General features: G+C 44.5%; 1 protein-coding gene across 1 annotated transcript in view; it reads right to left on the reverse strand.

The window, feature by feature from the left end:
- Window positions 1-16,201, reverse strand: part of LOC141074328 (uncharacterized) — a 119,126-nt gene that overhangs the window by 12,888 nt on the left and 90,037 nt on the right. The window contains exon 7 of the mRNA XM_073561956.1: window positions 9,206-9,307. Within this exon, the coding sequence (XP_073418057.1) occupies window positions 9,206-9,307 (102 nt within the window). The remainder of the gene's footprint in view (window positions 1-9,205; window positions 9,308-16,201) is intronic.

The raw sequence follows: 16,201 nt of genomic DNA on the forward strand, positions 1-16,201 counted from the left end.
CGTGTGTGTATGGAGTGGAGCCATATGTGTACGGGATGTACGGAGCGGAGCCAAGTGTGTACAAAGCTTACAAAGCGGGCTTTTCCCACGGACACAGGAGTACACAGCGGAGCCCCGAGGAGCATTTTAAAACACACACATGACGTTCCACCTGAAGTGATGTGCTGGAAGCTGACCGGAAATGAGATAATTTCTTGAGGAGATTGTGACGGAACCAGGAATGCTTCAGATCCATCACCGTGTCCTCCTCCGACAGCGCAGACAGCAGGATCGCCTTGGAATCGGGGATGCCGGCCATGTGAGTGGATCATGATAGGTCCTGCACCGGGAGGCTCAGGTGGGCATTACAATGGGAGCCGGGCTGCTATAGTATCTTTGTAGAATCTTTATTTCTTTCTCTCTTTTTCTTTCTTCCTCTGTTCTTTCATTCTCTGTTCTGTCTTTCCCTCATTTTCTTTCTCTTTCTGTTCTTTCTTTCTCTCTATGTTCTTTCTTTCTTTCTCTCTCTAATCTTTCTTTCTCTCTCTGTTCTTTCTTCCCCTCTTTCTTTCTTTTTCTTTCCTCTCTTTCTCTCTGTTCTTTCTTTCTCTCTGTTCTTTCTCTGTCTCTCTCTGTTCTTTCTTTGTCTCTCACTGTTCTTTCTTTCTTTCCCCTCTTTCTTTCTCTCTCTGTTCTTTCTCTGTCTCTCACTGTTCTTTCTTTGTCTCTCACTGTTCTTTCTTTCTTTCCCCTTTCTTTCTCTCTGTTCTTTCTTCTTTCTCTCCGTGTTCTTTCTTTCTCGCTCTCTCTGTTTTCTTTTTTCTCTCTCTCTGTTTTCTCTCTTCCTTAGTGTCAGTCAGTGTGCCCATAATGCCAGCCACTGTGCCCTCAGTACCAGTCAGTGTGATCAGCAGTGCTAAATGGGTGCGATTAGGTGTGGACATGGGTGTGACTAGTTGTGAAATGGGTGTGGCTGGACGTGGCACCGCAGTCTTTGTCCATCTTTCCCTTCTTCAAAAGTTGGGAGGTATGATAGGGGCGGCTATGACCAGGGGGTCTGGTTGCCCAATAGAGAGCAGTTTTGCCAGGAATTCTGTCACCGTGCGTACAAAAGGGGACAGAGCTTTGGGAGGAGTACTGCAACTAAAAGCAATAAATGGGACTGAGCTGAAATACTGGGCACAGCTGTGACTACATGTTATATAGTTGTGTTAATCTCCTCTCACTTTTTGTAACCTACAAGTGTACAAAGATATTATATAGTCACCATGTGACTAGTGGCCTGTGTAACTTCAAATGCCAGGGCTGAATTTTAGTCCCAGTCCGGCCCTGCTGACCAGTCATGATTCCGAAGGTGCATTCCACATATCTTCGTGCATGACTCAGCCGATAATTAAAAATCCTGCGCCGGTCATACAGTCCCCTTCGTGGGTATGGGCGCAGCAGGTTGGTCGGTAAGGGAAAGGCCGGTTCCGATACCATCACACAGGGCACTGGATGTGTGGAACCCGGCAAAGGTCTTGGGGCTGGAAGCGTTCCGCAATCTTGAAGAAATTGCAGCCCAATTTGTGACATTCGCAACACCTGGGAATCCCCAGTACTACCATAGGCACCAACATCGATGGCAACAAATTTATGTGCATCAGCCACCGCCATCAGGACCACCGAAAAATACTTCTTAGGGCTCATCTCTATTTGCGAGAAAAAAAAACTGTCCGTTTTCTGGATGCAAGTGTCTTGCGATTTCAGTGTGATTTTTCAATATGACATCCGTTTGCAAAGCGATTTTAACATGAGGTTTTCTCCATGTAAAAACTCATGTTAAAATAGCATTATAAACTAACAGATCATTTAAAAAAAAACAAACTTCAAAACACACACACACACACATATATATATATATGAGATATAGATAGGATAGCCGTTAATTCATTTGTCGGCTTCTGTAAAATAATTGCAAAAGCCGACAGGATATGAGACATGGTTTACATACAGTAAACCATTTTATTTCATTAAGTTTTTATATGTACATATATACACATAGAGTACATCTAATATATAAAGCTCAAAGTGTGTATGTATGTATGGGTATATGGGCACGGGACTATGGGATGGAAGATGTGTATGATGGGTATATGGGCACGGGACTATGGGATGGAGGATATGTATGACGGGTATATGGGCACGGGACTATGGGATGGAGGATATGTATGATGGGTATATGGGCACGGGACTATGGGATGGAGGATGTATGATGGGTATATGGGCACGGGACTATGGGATGGAGGATGTATGATGGGTATATGGGCACGGGACTATGGGATGGAGAATATGTATGATGGGTATATGGGCACGGGACTATGGGATGGAGAATATGTATGATGGGTATATGGGCATGGGACTAAGGGGATGGAGGATATGTGTGATGGGTATATGGGCACTCGACTATGGGATGGAGGATGTGTGATGGGTATATGGGCATGGGACCATGGGATGGAGGATATATATGATGGGTATATGGGCATGGGACTATGGGATGGAGGATATATATGATGGGTATATGGGCACGGGACTATGGGATGGAGGATGTGTGATGGGTATATGGGCATGGGACTATGAGATGAAGGATGTGTGATGGGTATATGGGCATGGGACTATGGGATGGAGGATATGTATGATGGGTATATGGGCACGGGACTATGGGATGGAGGATATGTATGACGGGTATATGGGCATGGGACTATGGGATGGAGGATATATATGATGGGTATATGGGCATGGGACTATGGGATGGAGGATATATATGATGGGTATATGGGCACGGGACTATGGGATGGAGGATATGTATGATGGGTATATGGGCATGGGACTATTGGATGGAGGATGTGTATGATGGGTATATGGGCACTCGATTATGGGATGGAGAATATGTATGATGGGTATATGGGCATGGGACTAAGGGGATGGAGGATATGTGTGATGGGTATATGGGCACGGGACTATGGGATGGAGGATGTGTATGATGGGTATATGGGCACTCGACTATGGGGTGGAGGATGTGTGATGGGTATATGGGCACGGGACTATGGGATGGAGGATGTGTGATGGGTATATGGGCACGGGACTATGGGATGGAGGATATATATGATGGGTATATGGGCACGGGACTATGGGATGGAGGATGTGTGATAGGTATATGGGCACGGGACTATGGGATGGAGGATGTGTGATGGGTATATGGGCACGGGACTATGGGATGGAGGATATGTATGATGGGTATATGGGCATGGGACTATGGGATGGAAGATATGTATGATGGGTATGTGGGCACGGGACTATGGGATGCAGGATATGTGTGATGGGTATATGGGCATGGGACTATGGGATGGAGGATGTGTATGATGGGTATATGGGCATGGGACTATGGGATGGAGGATGTGTGATGGGTATATGGGCACGGGACTATGGGATGGAGGATGTGTGATGGGTATATGGGCATGGGACTATGGGATGGAGGATGTGTGATGGGTATATGGGCACGGGACTATGGGATGGAGTATGTGTGATGGGTATATGGGCACGGGACTATGGGATGGAGGATGTGTGATGGGTATATGGGCACGGGACTATGGGATGGAGGATATGTATGATGGGTATATGGGCACGGGACTATGGGATGGAGGATATATATGATGGGTATATGGGCACGGGACTATGGGATGGAGGATGTGTGATGGGTATATGGGCACGGGACTATGGGATGGAGGATATGTATGATGGGTATATGGGCACGGGACTATGGGATGGAGGATATGTATGATGGGTATATGGGCACGGGACTATGGGATGGAGGATGTGTGATGGGTATATGGGCACGGGACTATGGGATGGAAGATATGTATGATGGGTATATGGGCATGGGACTATGGGATGGAGGATATGTATGATGGGTATATGGGCACGGGACTATGGGATGGAGGATATATATGATGGGTATATGGGCATGGGACTATGGGATGGAGGATATGTATGACGGGTATATGGGCATGGGACTATGGGATGGAGGATATGTATGATGGGTATATGGGCACGGGACTATGGGATGGAGGATATGTATGACGGGTATATGGGTACGGGACTATGGGATGGAGGATATGTATGACGGGTATATGGGCATGGGACTATGGGATGGAGGATATATATGATGGGTATATGGGCATGGGACTATGGGATGGAGGATATATATGATGGGTATATGGGCACGGGACTATGGGATGGAGGATATGTATGATGGGTATATGGGCATGGGACTATGGGATGGAGGATGTGTATGATGGGTATATGGGCACGGGACTATGGGATGGAGGATGTGTATGATGGGTATATGGGCATGGGACTATGGGATGGAGGATATATATGATGGGTATATGGGCATGGGACTATGGGATGGAGGATATATATGATGGGTATATGGGCATGGGACTATGGGATGGAGGATGTGTATGATGGGTATATGGGCATGGGACTATGGGATGGAGGATATGTATGATGGGTATATGGGCACAGGCCTATGGGATGGAGGATATGTATGATGGGTATATGGGCATGGGACTATGGGATGGAGGATATATATGATGGGTATATGGGCACGGGACTATGGGATGGAGGATATGTATGATGGGTATATGGGCATGGGACTATGGGATGGAGGATATATATGATGGGTATATGGGCATGGGACTATGGGATGGAGGATATGTATGACGGGTATATGGGCATGGGACTATGGGATGGAGGATATGTTTGACGGGTATATGGGCATGGGACTATGGGATGGAGGATATATATGATGGGTATATGGGCACGGGACTATGGGATGGAAGATGTGTATGATGGGTATATGGGCACGGGACTATGGGATGGAGGATATGTATGACGGGTATATGGGCATGGGACTATGGGATGGAGGATATATATGATGGGTATATGGGCATGGGACTATGGGATGGAGGATATGTATGATGGGTATATGGGCATGGGACTATGGGATGGAGAATATGTATGATGGGTATATGGGCATGGGACTAAGGGGATGGAGGATATGTGTGATGGGTATATGGGCACTCGACTATGGGATGGAGGATGTGTGATGGGTATATGGGCATGGGACCATGGGATGGAGGATATATATGATGGGTATATGGGCATGGGACTATGGGATGGAGGATATATATGATGGGTATATGGGCACGGGACTATGGGATGGAGGATGTGTGATGGGTATATGGGCATGGGACTATGAGATGAAGGATGTGTGATGGGTATATGGGCATGGGACTATGGGATGGAGGATATGTATGATGGGAATATGGGCACGGGACTATGGGATGGAGGATATGTATGACGGGTATATGGGCATGGGACTATGGGATGGAGGATATATATGATGGGTATATGGGCATGGGACTATGGGATGGAGGATATATATGATGGGTATATGGGCACGGGACTATGGGATGGAGGATATGTATGATGGGTATATGGGCATGGGACTATTGGATGGAGGATGTGTATGATGGGTATATGGGCACTCGATTATGGGATGGAGAATATGTATGATGGGTATATGGGCATGGGACTAAGGGGATGGAGGATATGTGTGATGGGTATATGGGCACGGGACTATGGGATGGAGGATGTGTATGATGGGTATATGGGCACTCGACTATGGGGTGGAGGATGTGTGATGGGTATATGGGCACGGGACTATGGGATGGAGGATATGTATGATGGGTATATGGGCACGGGACTATGGGATGGAGGATATGTATGATGGGTATAAGGGCATGGGACTATGGGATGGAGGATATGTATGACGGGTATATGGGCACGGGACTATGGGATGGAGGATATGTATGATGGGTATATGGGCACGGGACTATGGGATGGAGGATATGTATGATGGGTATATGGGCACGGGACTATGGGATGGAGTATATGTATGACGGGTATATGGGCACGGGACTATGGGATGGAGGATATGTATGACGGGTATATGGGTACGGGACTATGGGATCGTGGACATGTATGATGGGTATATGGGCACGGGACTATGGGATGGAGAATATGTATGATGGGTATATGGGCACGGGACTATGAGATGGAGGATAATTATAATTTGCTATAACTAACCACAGTTAGTTACTATGCCCGGGCAGCGCCGGGCTCTTCAGCTAGTGTATATATATATTTCTGAATGTTGGTGGCCTAATATTGCGGCTTTGTTCATGCACGATATGGGTGGCTATCCCATTACATTATGAATTGCATAATTGAGTGCAATTTTATGTATGTGTTCCGGTTGGTTTGCAGTAATTTGCACAGTTGGTTGATTTTGGTGCACATTATTTGATATTTATTTTTGCATGTGTTTTGCTGTGTTTTTATTCTGATGGTTTTTTGCTCTGGCTAGAACTGTATATGGACACATTGTTGTCCTAATAGAGAGAAGATCTCTTGGCAGCTTGATATATTATATATAAAATTATACATAAACTTTTACTATCTAACAAACCCCTTATTGGTCTCGGGGTGGATCTTTCATTTTATTTTTCATATATATATTCATTATGAAAAATTAGAATAGAGAACAATATAATAATAATACTAAATTTTATTTCTATAGCGCCGACATATTCCGCAGCACTTTACATTTCAGAGGGGACTTGTACAGACAATAGACATTACAGCATAACAATAATCACATAGATCATAACAAATACCAAGAGGAATGAGGGCCCTGCTCGCAAGCTTACAGTCTATGAGGAAAGAGGGAGACACGAAAGGTGGGTGGTAACAATTGCCTGATTGTATGGACCAGCCATAATGTTAAGTGTGTAACAGTACAGACACAGAGGGCTAATGGATGCATAAAGCATGTGGGAACATGATACAGGGAACCTGGTTATGGTAAAACTTTTGGCTCTGCCACACAGGGATAGATTAGGTTAATGTGTTGGGGTGGTAGGCCAGTCTGAATAAATGCGTTTTCAGGACACGCTTAAAATTCTGGGGATTGGGGACTAATTGTATTGACCTGGGAAGTGCATTCCAAAGAATTGGCGCGGCACGTGTAAAGTCTTGGAGACGGGAGTGGGAGGTTCTGATTACTGAGGATGCTAACCTCAGGTCATCAGCAGAACGGAGGGCGCGGGTAGGGTGGTATACTGAAACAAGGGAGGAGATGTAGGGTGGTGCTGAGCCATGGAGGGCTTTGTGGGTGAGGGTAATAAGTTTATACTGAATTCTGGAGTGGATGGGTAGCCAGTGTAATGACTGGCACAAGGTAGAGGCATCGGTGTAACGATTGGCGAGGAATATGATCCTGGCTGCAGCATTCAAGACAGATTGGAGAGGGGAGAGTTTGGTAAGAGGGAGACCGATTAGAAGAGAGTTGCAATAGTCGAGACGAGAATGAATAAGAGAAACAGTAAGAGTTTTTGCAGAGTCAAAAGTAAGAAAAGGTCGAATTCTAGAAATGTTTTTGAGGTGCAGATGACAAGAGTGAGCCAGTGATCGAATGTGGGGGGCAAAGGAAAGCTCGGAGTCAAGTATGACCAGAAGTCAGCGGGTATGTTGCTGGGGAGTAATAGTGGAACCACACACGGAAATGGCAATGTCGGGTATAGGTACATTAGCAGCGGGAGGAAACACAAGGAGTTCAGTCTTTGACAGGTTCAGTTTCAGATATAGTGAGGACATGATGTTAGACACAGCGTTTAGACAATCGCCGGTGTTTTCTAGAAAGGCTGGCATGATGTCAGGAGAACAATCTAAGATAGGGGTATCTACTAGAACAGTCCTCCCTCTGTGAAGAATAGTTTATGTAAACTATCATAGGTCATCACAAGAAGAAAGAAGAAATTTCATTTTTTCATCTGTAATCAAGCCAAGAAGATCTAGGTTAGACATCTCTTCTCTTTCTCACCTACCTGTTTAACTCCTTATCACACCCCTGTCACTATAGGGCCCTATGGGGGTAGCAGGGTGAGCCAACGTGGAGTGGGGGGGCCAATTGCGCAGGTCCTAGGGCTCCAACCTCCGCTGTCAGGTAGGGAAAACGAGCCAGTGTAGGGAAAGGCACCTCCCAGTGGTGATCAACTCTTTTTGGTATGATGCATGTAATTAAATTTATTGTTTAATAAAGTTTGAATTTTTAGCAGAGACATAAGATATACTGTGACCACCTCTGAATTAGTCTTCTGTCAAACAATTTTTACAGACTGTGATTTCCTAAATAAAACTCACGGCCATTTTTCCTCCATTGATAAATGTGTTATGTCTTTATTTACTATATGTGTCGGTCTTGTGTGGCCATGAGAGAGCCATTAGTCATTCTATGGATATTTTATCTTCATTTTCTCCCTGTATACACTCTTACAGTTATACTGCCGAACATAATTGAAAATGTTTTTAACAGCAAATTACCACTATGTCTGCAGGTAAATACTATTAGTTTGTTTGTTTTTTGCTAACGTCTTGCTTTAACAGCAGGAGCTACTTTCCCCTACTTGCTAGCTAGCTAAGCTGCTAAGCTGTAAAACTTCTCCTCCTCTTCTTGTCTACTCTTTCTGTAGTATCTGACTTCTGCTTGCAGGAATTGAAAACCTTTGATGGCGTCTGGACGTTATTAGGGGAGGAGAATTGCTTATAACATTGCCGTCTGATGTGGAGAAAACACATGGATGAAACCGGCTTTATCTGTATGCATTGTGCAAATGTTTCCTCACTGAAATCAGTCAGGCGTTTATTCATTTATTATTTGAAGTGAGATTTTTTTTCACATGAATTTTGAACCAAAGTTCACTCCAAACTCCAAGGAAAATAATTCCTGTGAACATTTCCTTAGGGTTTATTCACACATGGATTTTTTAGCTTCAAATTCATCTGTGGATTTCATTACAATTTCCATGTTTTCCAGGTTTACTGTGTCGCAGATTTACGAGGGAAGCTGCAGAAAGTACATAATGGTAGCTGCAGATTTTACACCTACAAATTAGCACAGAAAATCTGCCCCGTGTGAACACTCCTTTACAGGGGACTGGGCGGTATTTCCTCCTCCTTAAGATTATAATATACTTTCCTCTTTAATTATTACAGGAGACAACTCTGCCTAACTGGATATTCTCATCCTTGTTGGAAATGCTTTTTAAAACTTGTCACTTACTACAATGGAGCGAGGAGGAGGAGGAGGAGGAGGAGGAGGAGGCCGCCAATTCTTGGTCTTCCATAGTTGAAGTAAATTCCTCATGATCCAGGTTTTCTGCAACTGAACAGAAAAAAACGAGTAAAAGCCCCGATACATAGAGACACAACATGCGTCCAGTCTCAGATGGTGGGAGAAGACGTGCGTCAGAGGGATAGGGACGCCCTCAGTCATGATTAACTTTTACTGGGGTGTGAATGTCACTATTTCAGCAGTATTTCATAGGCAGAGATTCTCATGTAAGCCACCATACCTATCTACCTTAGGTTTCCTTCACACGTCCTGGTGACTTTGGTACTGGGAAAAATGTACCGGTGAGATCCGTAGTCCGTGTAAGGCTGAGTTCACACGTGGCGTTTTTTTCGCGCTTCCGTGGCAGTTTTAACCGCGCGATTTTGCCACGAAAACGCGAAAAATAAGCATCCCATGATTCCGCAATGCTGTTCTAATGCTGCGGTTTTTACCGCGGCGGAATCGCGTCGCGGTAAAAAACGCAGCATGCTCATTAATTTTGCGGAATCGCGGCGATCCCGCACCCATAGGAATGCATTGTTCTGCTTACTTTCCCCATGTGGCTGTGCACACCATGCGAAAAGTAAGCAGAACAATTGCGGATGGTACCCACGGCCCGGAGGAGAGGAGACTGTCCTCCGGGCTTTGGGTACCATATCCCTGTTAAAAATAGAATTTAAAATAAAAAATATTGTTATTCTTACCTTCCGGCGTCCTGCGCAGCCTTCCCGCCTCTCTCCACGCTCCCGGTTCCAGCACTCCTTTGCGAAAATGCCCGCGATGACGTCTTTTCTCGCGGGATCGCCGCGGGATCCCGCAAGAACGTACGTCATCGCGGGCATTTTTGCAAAGGATTACTGGGAATGGGAGCGTGGAGAGAGGCGGGAAGGCTGCGCAGGACGCCGGAAGGTAAGAATAACACCATTTTTTATTATTTTTTATTATTTTTTACATTTTATCTTTTACTACTGATGCTGCATAGGCGGCCTCAGTAGTGAAAAGTTGGTCACACTTGTCAAACACTATGTTTGACGAGTGTGACCAACCTGTCAATCAGTTCTCCAAGCGATGCTACAGATCGCTTGGAAAACGCTAGCATTTTGCAAGCTAATTACGCTTGCAAAATGCTAGTTTTTCCGCTGGAAAATCGCGGGAATTTAAAATGCGATTTTCCCGCGGAATGGAATTCCGGAACTCTCGCGGTAATTTCCGCGAGCGTTCCGCTACGTGTGAACCCAGTCGAAGTGTGCCATCCATGTGTGCGTGTGTGACATCCGTGTGATGTCCGTGTCCATGTGTCAGTGTGACACGTATGGAATGATATGCAGCATAGAAAATAAAGAGTTTTTTGTATTAGGCTATGTGCACACGGTGCGGATCTTCCCGTGCAGATTTTAAGAAATCCGTAGGTCAAATGACCTGCATTTTTCCTGCGGATTTCTTCCTTTTTTTTTGCGGTTTTACTGACGTTTTTGTGCGGTTTTCCACTGCGGTTTTCTACATTCTACAAATCCGCAGGTGGAAAACTGCAGCAAAAACCGCACAAAAGAAGTGACATGCTGCTTTTTTTTCACCGCACAAAATCCGCAGTGTGTGCACAGCGGTTTTTTTTTTTCCATTGGCTATAATGGTACTGTACAACACCTGCAGTTCTGCTGCAGATCCACTGCGGATCCGCGGTAGAAACCGCACCGTGTGCACAGGGCCTAACAGATGTTCAGAGATAGAGATAGTGATGAGGAACAAGATAGATAATAGATAGATGATAGATAATAGATAGATAGTAGATAATAGATAGACATATATTAGATGGATATATAGATAATCGTTAGATAGATGATAGATACATAGATAGATAATAGATAGATAAATAGATGTTAAGATTGATAATAGATAGTTAGATAATATATTGATATATAATAGATAGATAGATAGATAGATAGATAGATAGATAGATAGATAGATAGATAGATAGATAATAGATATACCATATACAGGAGCTTCTCACAATATTAGAATATCATCATAAAGCTAATTTATTTCAGTTCTTCAATACAAAAAGAGAATCTTCTATATCCTATAGAGTCATTACACACAGAGTGATCTATTTCACGTGTTTATTCCTGGTAATGTTGATGATTACGGCTTACAGCCAATGAAAACCCAAAAGTCATTATCCTAGTAAATTAGAATACTTTCTAACACCAGCTTGAAAAATTATTGTAAAATCCAAAATTTTGTCCTACTAGAAATGTATGATCAGTAAATGCACTCCATACTTGGTCGGGGCTCCTTTAGCATCAAATACTGCATCAATGCGGGGTGGCATGGAGGTGATCAGCCTGTGGCACTGCTGAGGTGCTATGGAAGCCCAGGTCGCTTTGATAGCAGCCTTCAGCTCATCTCCATTGTGGGGTCTGGTGTCTCTCTGGCAGTGTGGACAGGGGCCAAGTCCTGCTGAAGAAAGAAATTTCCATCTCCAAAAAGCTTGTCGGCAGAGGGAAGCATTTCACACTAGACCTTGGAAATCGCGGTCCCAGAGTCTGGAGGAAGAGTGGAGAGGCCACAATCCAAGCTGCTGGAGGTCTAGTGTGAAGTCTCCACCATCAGTGATGGTTTGGGGAGCCATGTCATCTGCTGGTGTAGGTCCACTGTGTTTTATCAAGACCAAAGTCAGCGCAGCCGTCTACCAGGACATTTTAAAGCTCTTCATGCTTTCCTCTGCTGACAAGCTTTTTGGAGATGGAAATTTCATTCTCCAGCAGGAGTTGGCCCCTGTCCACACTGCCAAAAGTACCAATACCTAGTGTACACACAACAGTATCACTGTGGTTCATTGGCAGCAAACTTATCTGACCTTAACCCCATAGAGAATCTATGGAGTATTGTCAAGAGGAAGAAGAGAGACACCAGAACCAACAATGCAGACGAGCTCAAGGCTGCTATCAAAGCAACCTGGGCTTCCATAACCCCTCAGCAGTGCCACAGGCTGATCGCCTCTATGCCACGCTGCATTGATGCAGTAATTGATGCCAAAGGAGCCCGACCAAATATTGCGTGCATTTACTGATCATACATTTCAGTAGGCCAACATTTCGGATTTTACAATCATTTTTCAAGCTGGTGTTATAAAGTATTCTAATTTACTGAGATAATGACTTTTGGGTTTTCATTGGCTGTAAGCTATAATCATCAACATTACCAGAAATAAACCTGTGAAATAGATCACTCAGTGTGTAATGACTCTATAGAATATAGGAGAGTCACTTTTTGTATTGAAGAACTGAAATAAATTCACTTTTTGATGATATTCTTATTTTGTGAGAAGCACCTGTAGATAGATAATAGATATTAGATATATAATAGTTAGATGATAGATAATAGATAGGTAGATAGATAGATATTAGATAGATAGAGAGATAGATAAAAAAATAATTATTTAAAAAAATGGCGTGGGCTCCCTTGTAATTATCATAACCAGCAGATGGAAAGTCAACCACTGGGAGCTAATATGAATAATCTGAGACAGGGGCCAATAGCTTAGCCTTTTTCTGGTTAGTTTACAGTGTGACCCCCCAAAAAATTATCCAGGGTCTCCCTATAAATTCTAACCAGCAAAGGCTAAACAGACAGCTGCGAGCTGATATTAATAAGCTGGGAAGGGGCCAGAGATATTGTCCCCCTCCCAGGCTAATAACATCAGCTCTCGGCGGCTTCAGAAATGTTGCATCCGTAAGCTGCTCCAAATCTGGTGCTTAGCCTCGCCCTTCCCATTTGCCCTGGTGCAGTGGCAAGTAAGGTAATAGGGTTGGTATTGATGTCAGCTGTTTTATGGCAGTTGACATCAAGCCCATGGGTTAGCAATAGAAATGAGTCTATAAAGTGCCCCCATTACTAACCCCATAGTCATATTTTGAAAAATACACAGCCAGAATAATGTCCTTTAATTGAAAGACACAGACTCCTTTAACACTCCGCATCATCGTTTACCTATTTATTAATGTAAAATTAAGCCATGGATTCATGACTGAGGAGCCACATCATGCCACTGCTCAGCCATGTAATACAGATGTAGCAGAGATGGATTACAGCATGGGACAAATAGATTATCGTCGGACAGGTGAGGAATATGATTCTTTATTATTTCATTTTACAGTACTAAATTGAAAAATGATGGTGCGGAGTGTTTATTTCAAATACAGGACTTTATTCTTGCTGTGTGTTTATTTCAAAACTTAATATGGGTTAGTAATATTGCTGTCATATAGACGACTCTCCATTACTAACTGCTTGACTTGATATCAGCTGGCAATACAAAGCAGACATCAACCCTAACCCTCTCACCCACTTGCCACCGCACCAGGGCAGGAGGGAAGATCGAGGTTAAGAGCTAGATTTGGCCAATCTTATGGCTGCGCCATTTCTGGGTTAGCTGAGGTTTTTAGTCTGTCTGGGAGGGGGGAATATTCCTGCCCCCTTCTCAGGCTATTAATATCAACCGCAGCTGTCTGTTTAACCTTTGCTGGTTAGAATTTATAGGGGGGACCCAATATCATTTTTTTTCTGTGGTCTCTAATAAATTAACCAGTTCAGACTAAGCAAAAAGCTGTGAGCTGTTATTAATAGCCTGGGAACCTTTTGGGATATTTTCACCTTTCCCAGATTATTATCACCAGCCCCCAGCAGTGGGCTTTCCCTCTGCTGGTTACCAAAATTATGTTGGAGCCCAAGCCATTTTTTTAATTTAATTCTTAATTTTACACAGGAGGTACACAGCGGGTGCTGAATATAATACATCGCCTATCATTGTCTCCTGGTCGCGCTCATCTCAGGTAGACAAACGACTGTGGGAACTTCACATTAGACCTCCAGCAGCTTGGATTGTGGCCTCTCCACTCTTCCTCTAGACTCTGGGACCTTGATTTCCAAAGTCTAGTGTGAAGTCTCCACAATCAGTGATGATTTGGGAGCCATGTCATCTGCTGGTGAAGGTCCACTGTGTATTATCAAGACCAAAGGTAGCGCAGCCATCTACATGGAAATTTTAGAGCACTTCATGCTTCCCTCTGCCGACAAGCTTTTTGGAGATGGAAATTTCATTCTCCAGCAGGACTTGGCCCCTGTCCACACTGCCAAAAGTACCAATACCTGGTGTACACACAACAGTATCACTGTGCTTGATGGGCAGCAAACTCGCCTGACCTTAACCCCATAGAGAATCTATGGAGTATTGTCAAGAGGAAGATGAGAGACACCAGAACCAACAATGCAGACGAGCTGAAGGCTGCTATCAAAGCCACCTGGGCTTCCATAACCCCTCAGCAGTGCCACAGACTGATCGCCTCCATGCCACGCCGCATTGATGCAGTAATTGATGCCAAAGGAGCCCTGACCAAGTATTGAGTGCATTTATTGAACATACATTGCAGTAGGACAACATTTTGGATTTTACAATCATTTTTTCAAGCTGGTGTTATAAATAGTGATGAGCGAGTATACTCGTTGCTCGGGTGATCTCCGACTATTTTGGCGTGTTTGGAGATTTAGTTTTCCTCACCTCAGCAGCATGATTTGTGGCTGCTGGACAGCCGGAATACATGTGGGAAATCCCTAACAAACAGGCATTCCATACATGTAATCTGCCTGTCTAGCAGTCGCAAATCATGCTGCTACAGCAGAAACTACATCTGCGAGCATGCCAAAATACTCGGAGGACACCCGAGCATCAAGTATACTCGCTCATCACTAGTTATAAAGTTTTCTAGTTTACTGAGATAATGACGTTTGGGTTTTCATTGGCTGTAAGCCATAATCATCAACATTACCAGAAATAATCACGTGAGATAGATCACTCTGTGTGTAATGACTCTATAGAATATATGAGTTTCATTTTTTGTTTTGAAGAACTGAAATAAATTAACCTTTTGATGATATTCTAATATTGTGAGAAGCACCTGAGTCTGCGAGATTTTCACAGGACTCAAGGTCCGTGTGAAAAACCTGACATGATGTGCGCACCATCATTGAATATGCGTGTCCGTATTTCGGGACCTTAAAAAACGCACCGCATACGGACACGAAAAATGGACGGGTGAAGGGACCTTACAGTATTGAGATAAAGGAAATTGTGAGATGTGATATATTAACGGGACTGCCCTCTACTTAATATTATTCTATCCTAATATTATTTTATTTTTTAGCAGAATTTGCTCCAAACTAAAAAAGAAAAAAAATCCTTGTGAGGATGTAAGGGGGTGAAGCATAAGAAGAATCAGAAGGGGGTTACCTCCTCTGCTCCGTGTCCGGAACCATTTAGCTGGGCAGCAGGGTTGTCGGGGGGAAGACTTTTGGACCTGGACCGACTGCATCATGGGCCTGTCAGTAGCAGTGGGGAAGGGGAAGTTGTTCTGGACAGGAAGCAGTGCAGGCTCAGGGCAGAGCAGCATGTTCAGCATTCGGTGCAGGTCGCAGCCGCACGCAGGGAAAGAGAGAGAACTCCCGATCAGAGGGATAAGACAGGAGGACGTTACTTAAATACTGCTGTCCATGAGTACATAAACGCGGAGTCCCCATTGACTAGGAGAATACGTACTCCTGACCGTGCAGAGACGGAGACGCGCGTGTAGGAGGGGGAGTTGCGGCTATGCAATTGGTCCAGAACCAAGGGGGCTGTCACTATGGTTCCCAGGAGATCTGTTTCCAGGGGACATAATTAGAGGACGGACGAGAGACAATTCTAGAAGGTCTGGGGGCGGAGCGGATATAAAAGGAGCACAGTATGCCAGCAGGGGGCACTCGACGGAGAGAGGGAGGAGCAGGAAGTCTAGGTGGCGCCGGTGAGCTGCAAGGGGTCAGCGCCTGCCAGGAAGATTAGACAGGGACTCACCGATACCAGGGAGAGGACAGCACCGAGCAGCACAGCAGAGTGACGCCGACCGGACCCCC

This window comes from Dendrobates tinctorius, unplaced genomic scaffold, assembly GCF_039654945.1.
Source record: "Dendrobates tinctorius isolate UK_male_01 unplaced genomic scaffold, ASM3965494v1 ptg000332l, whole genome shotgun sequence".
NCBI classification, from domain to species: domain Eukaryota; kingdom Metazoa; phylum Chordata; class Amphibia; order Anura; family Dendrobatidae; genus Dendrobates; species Dendrobates tinctorius.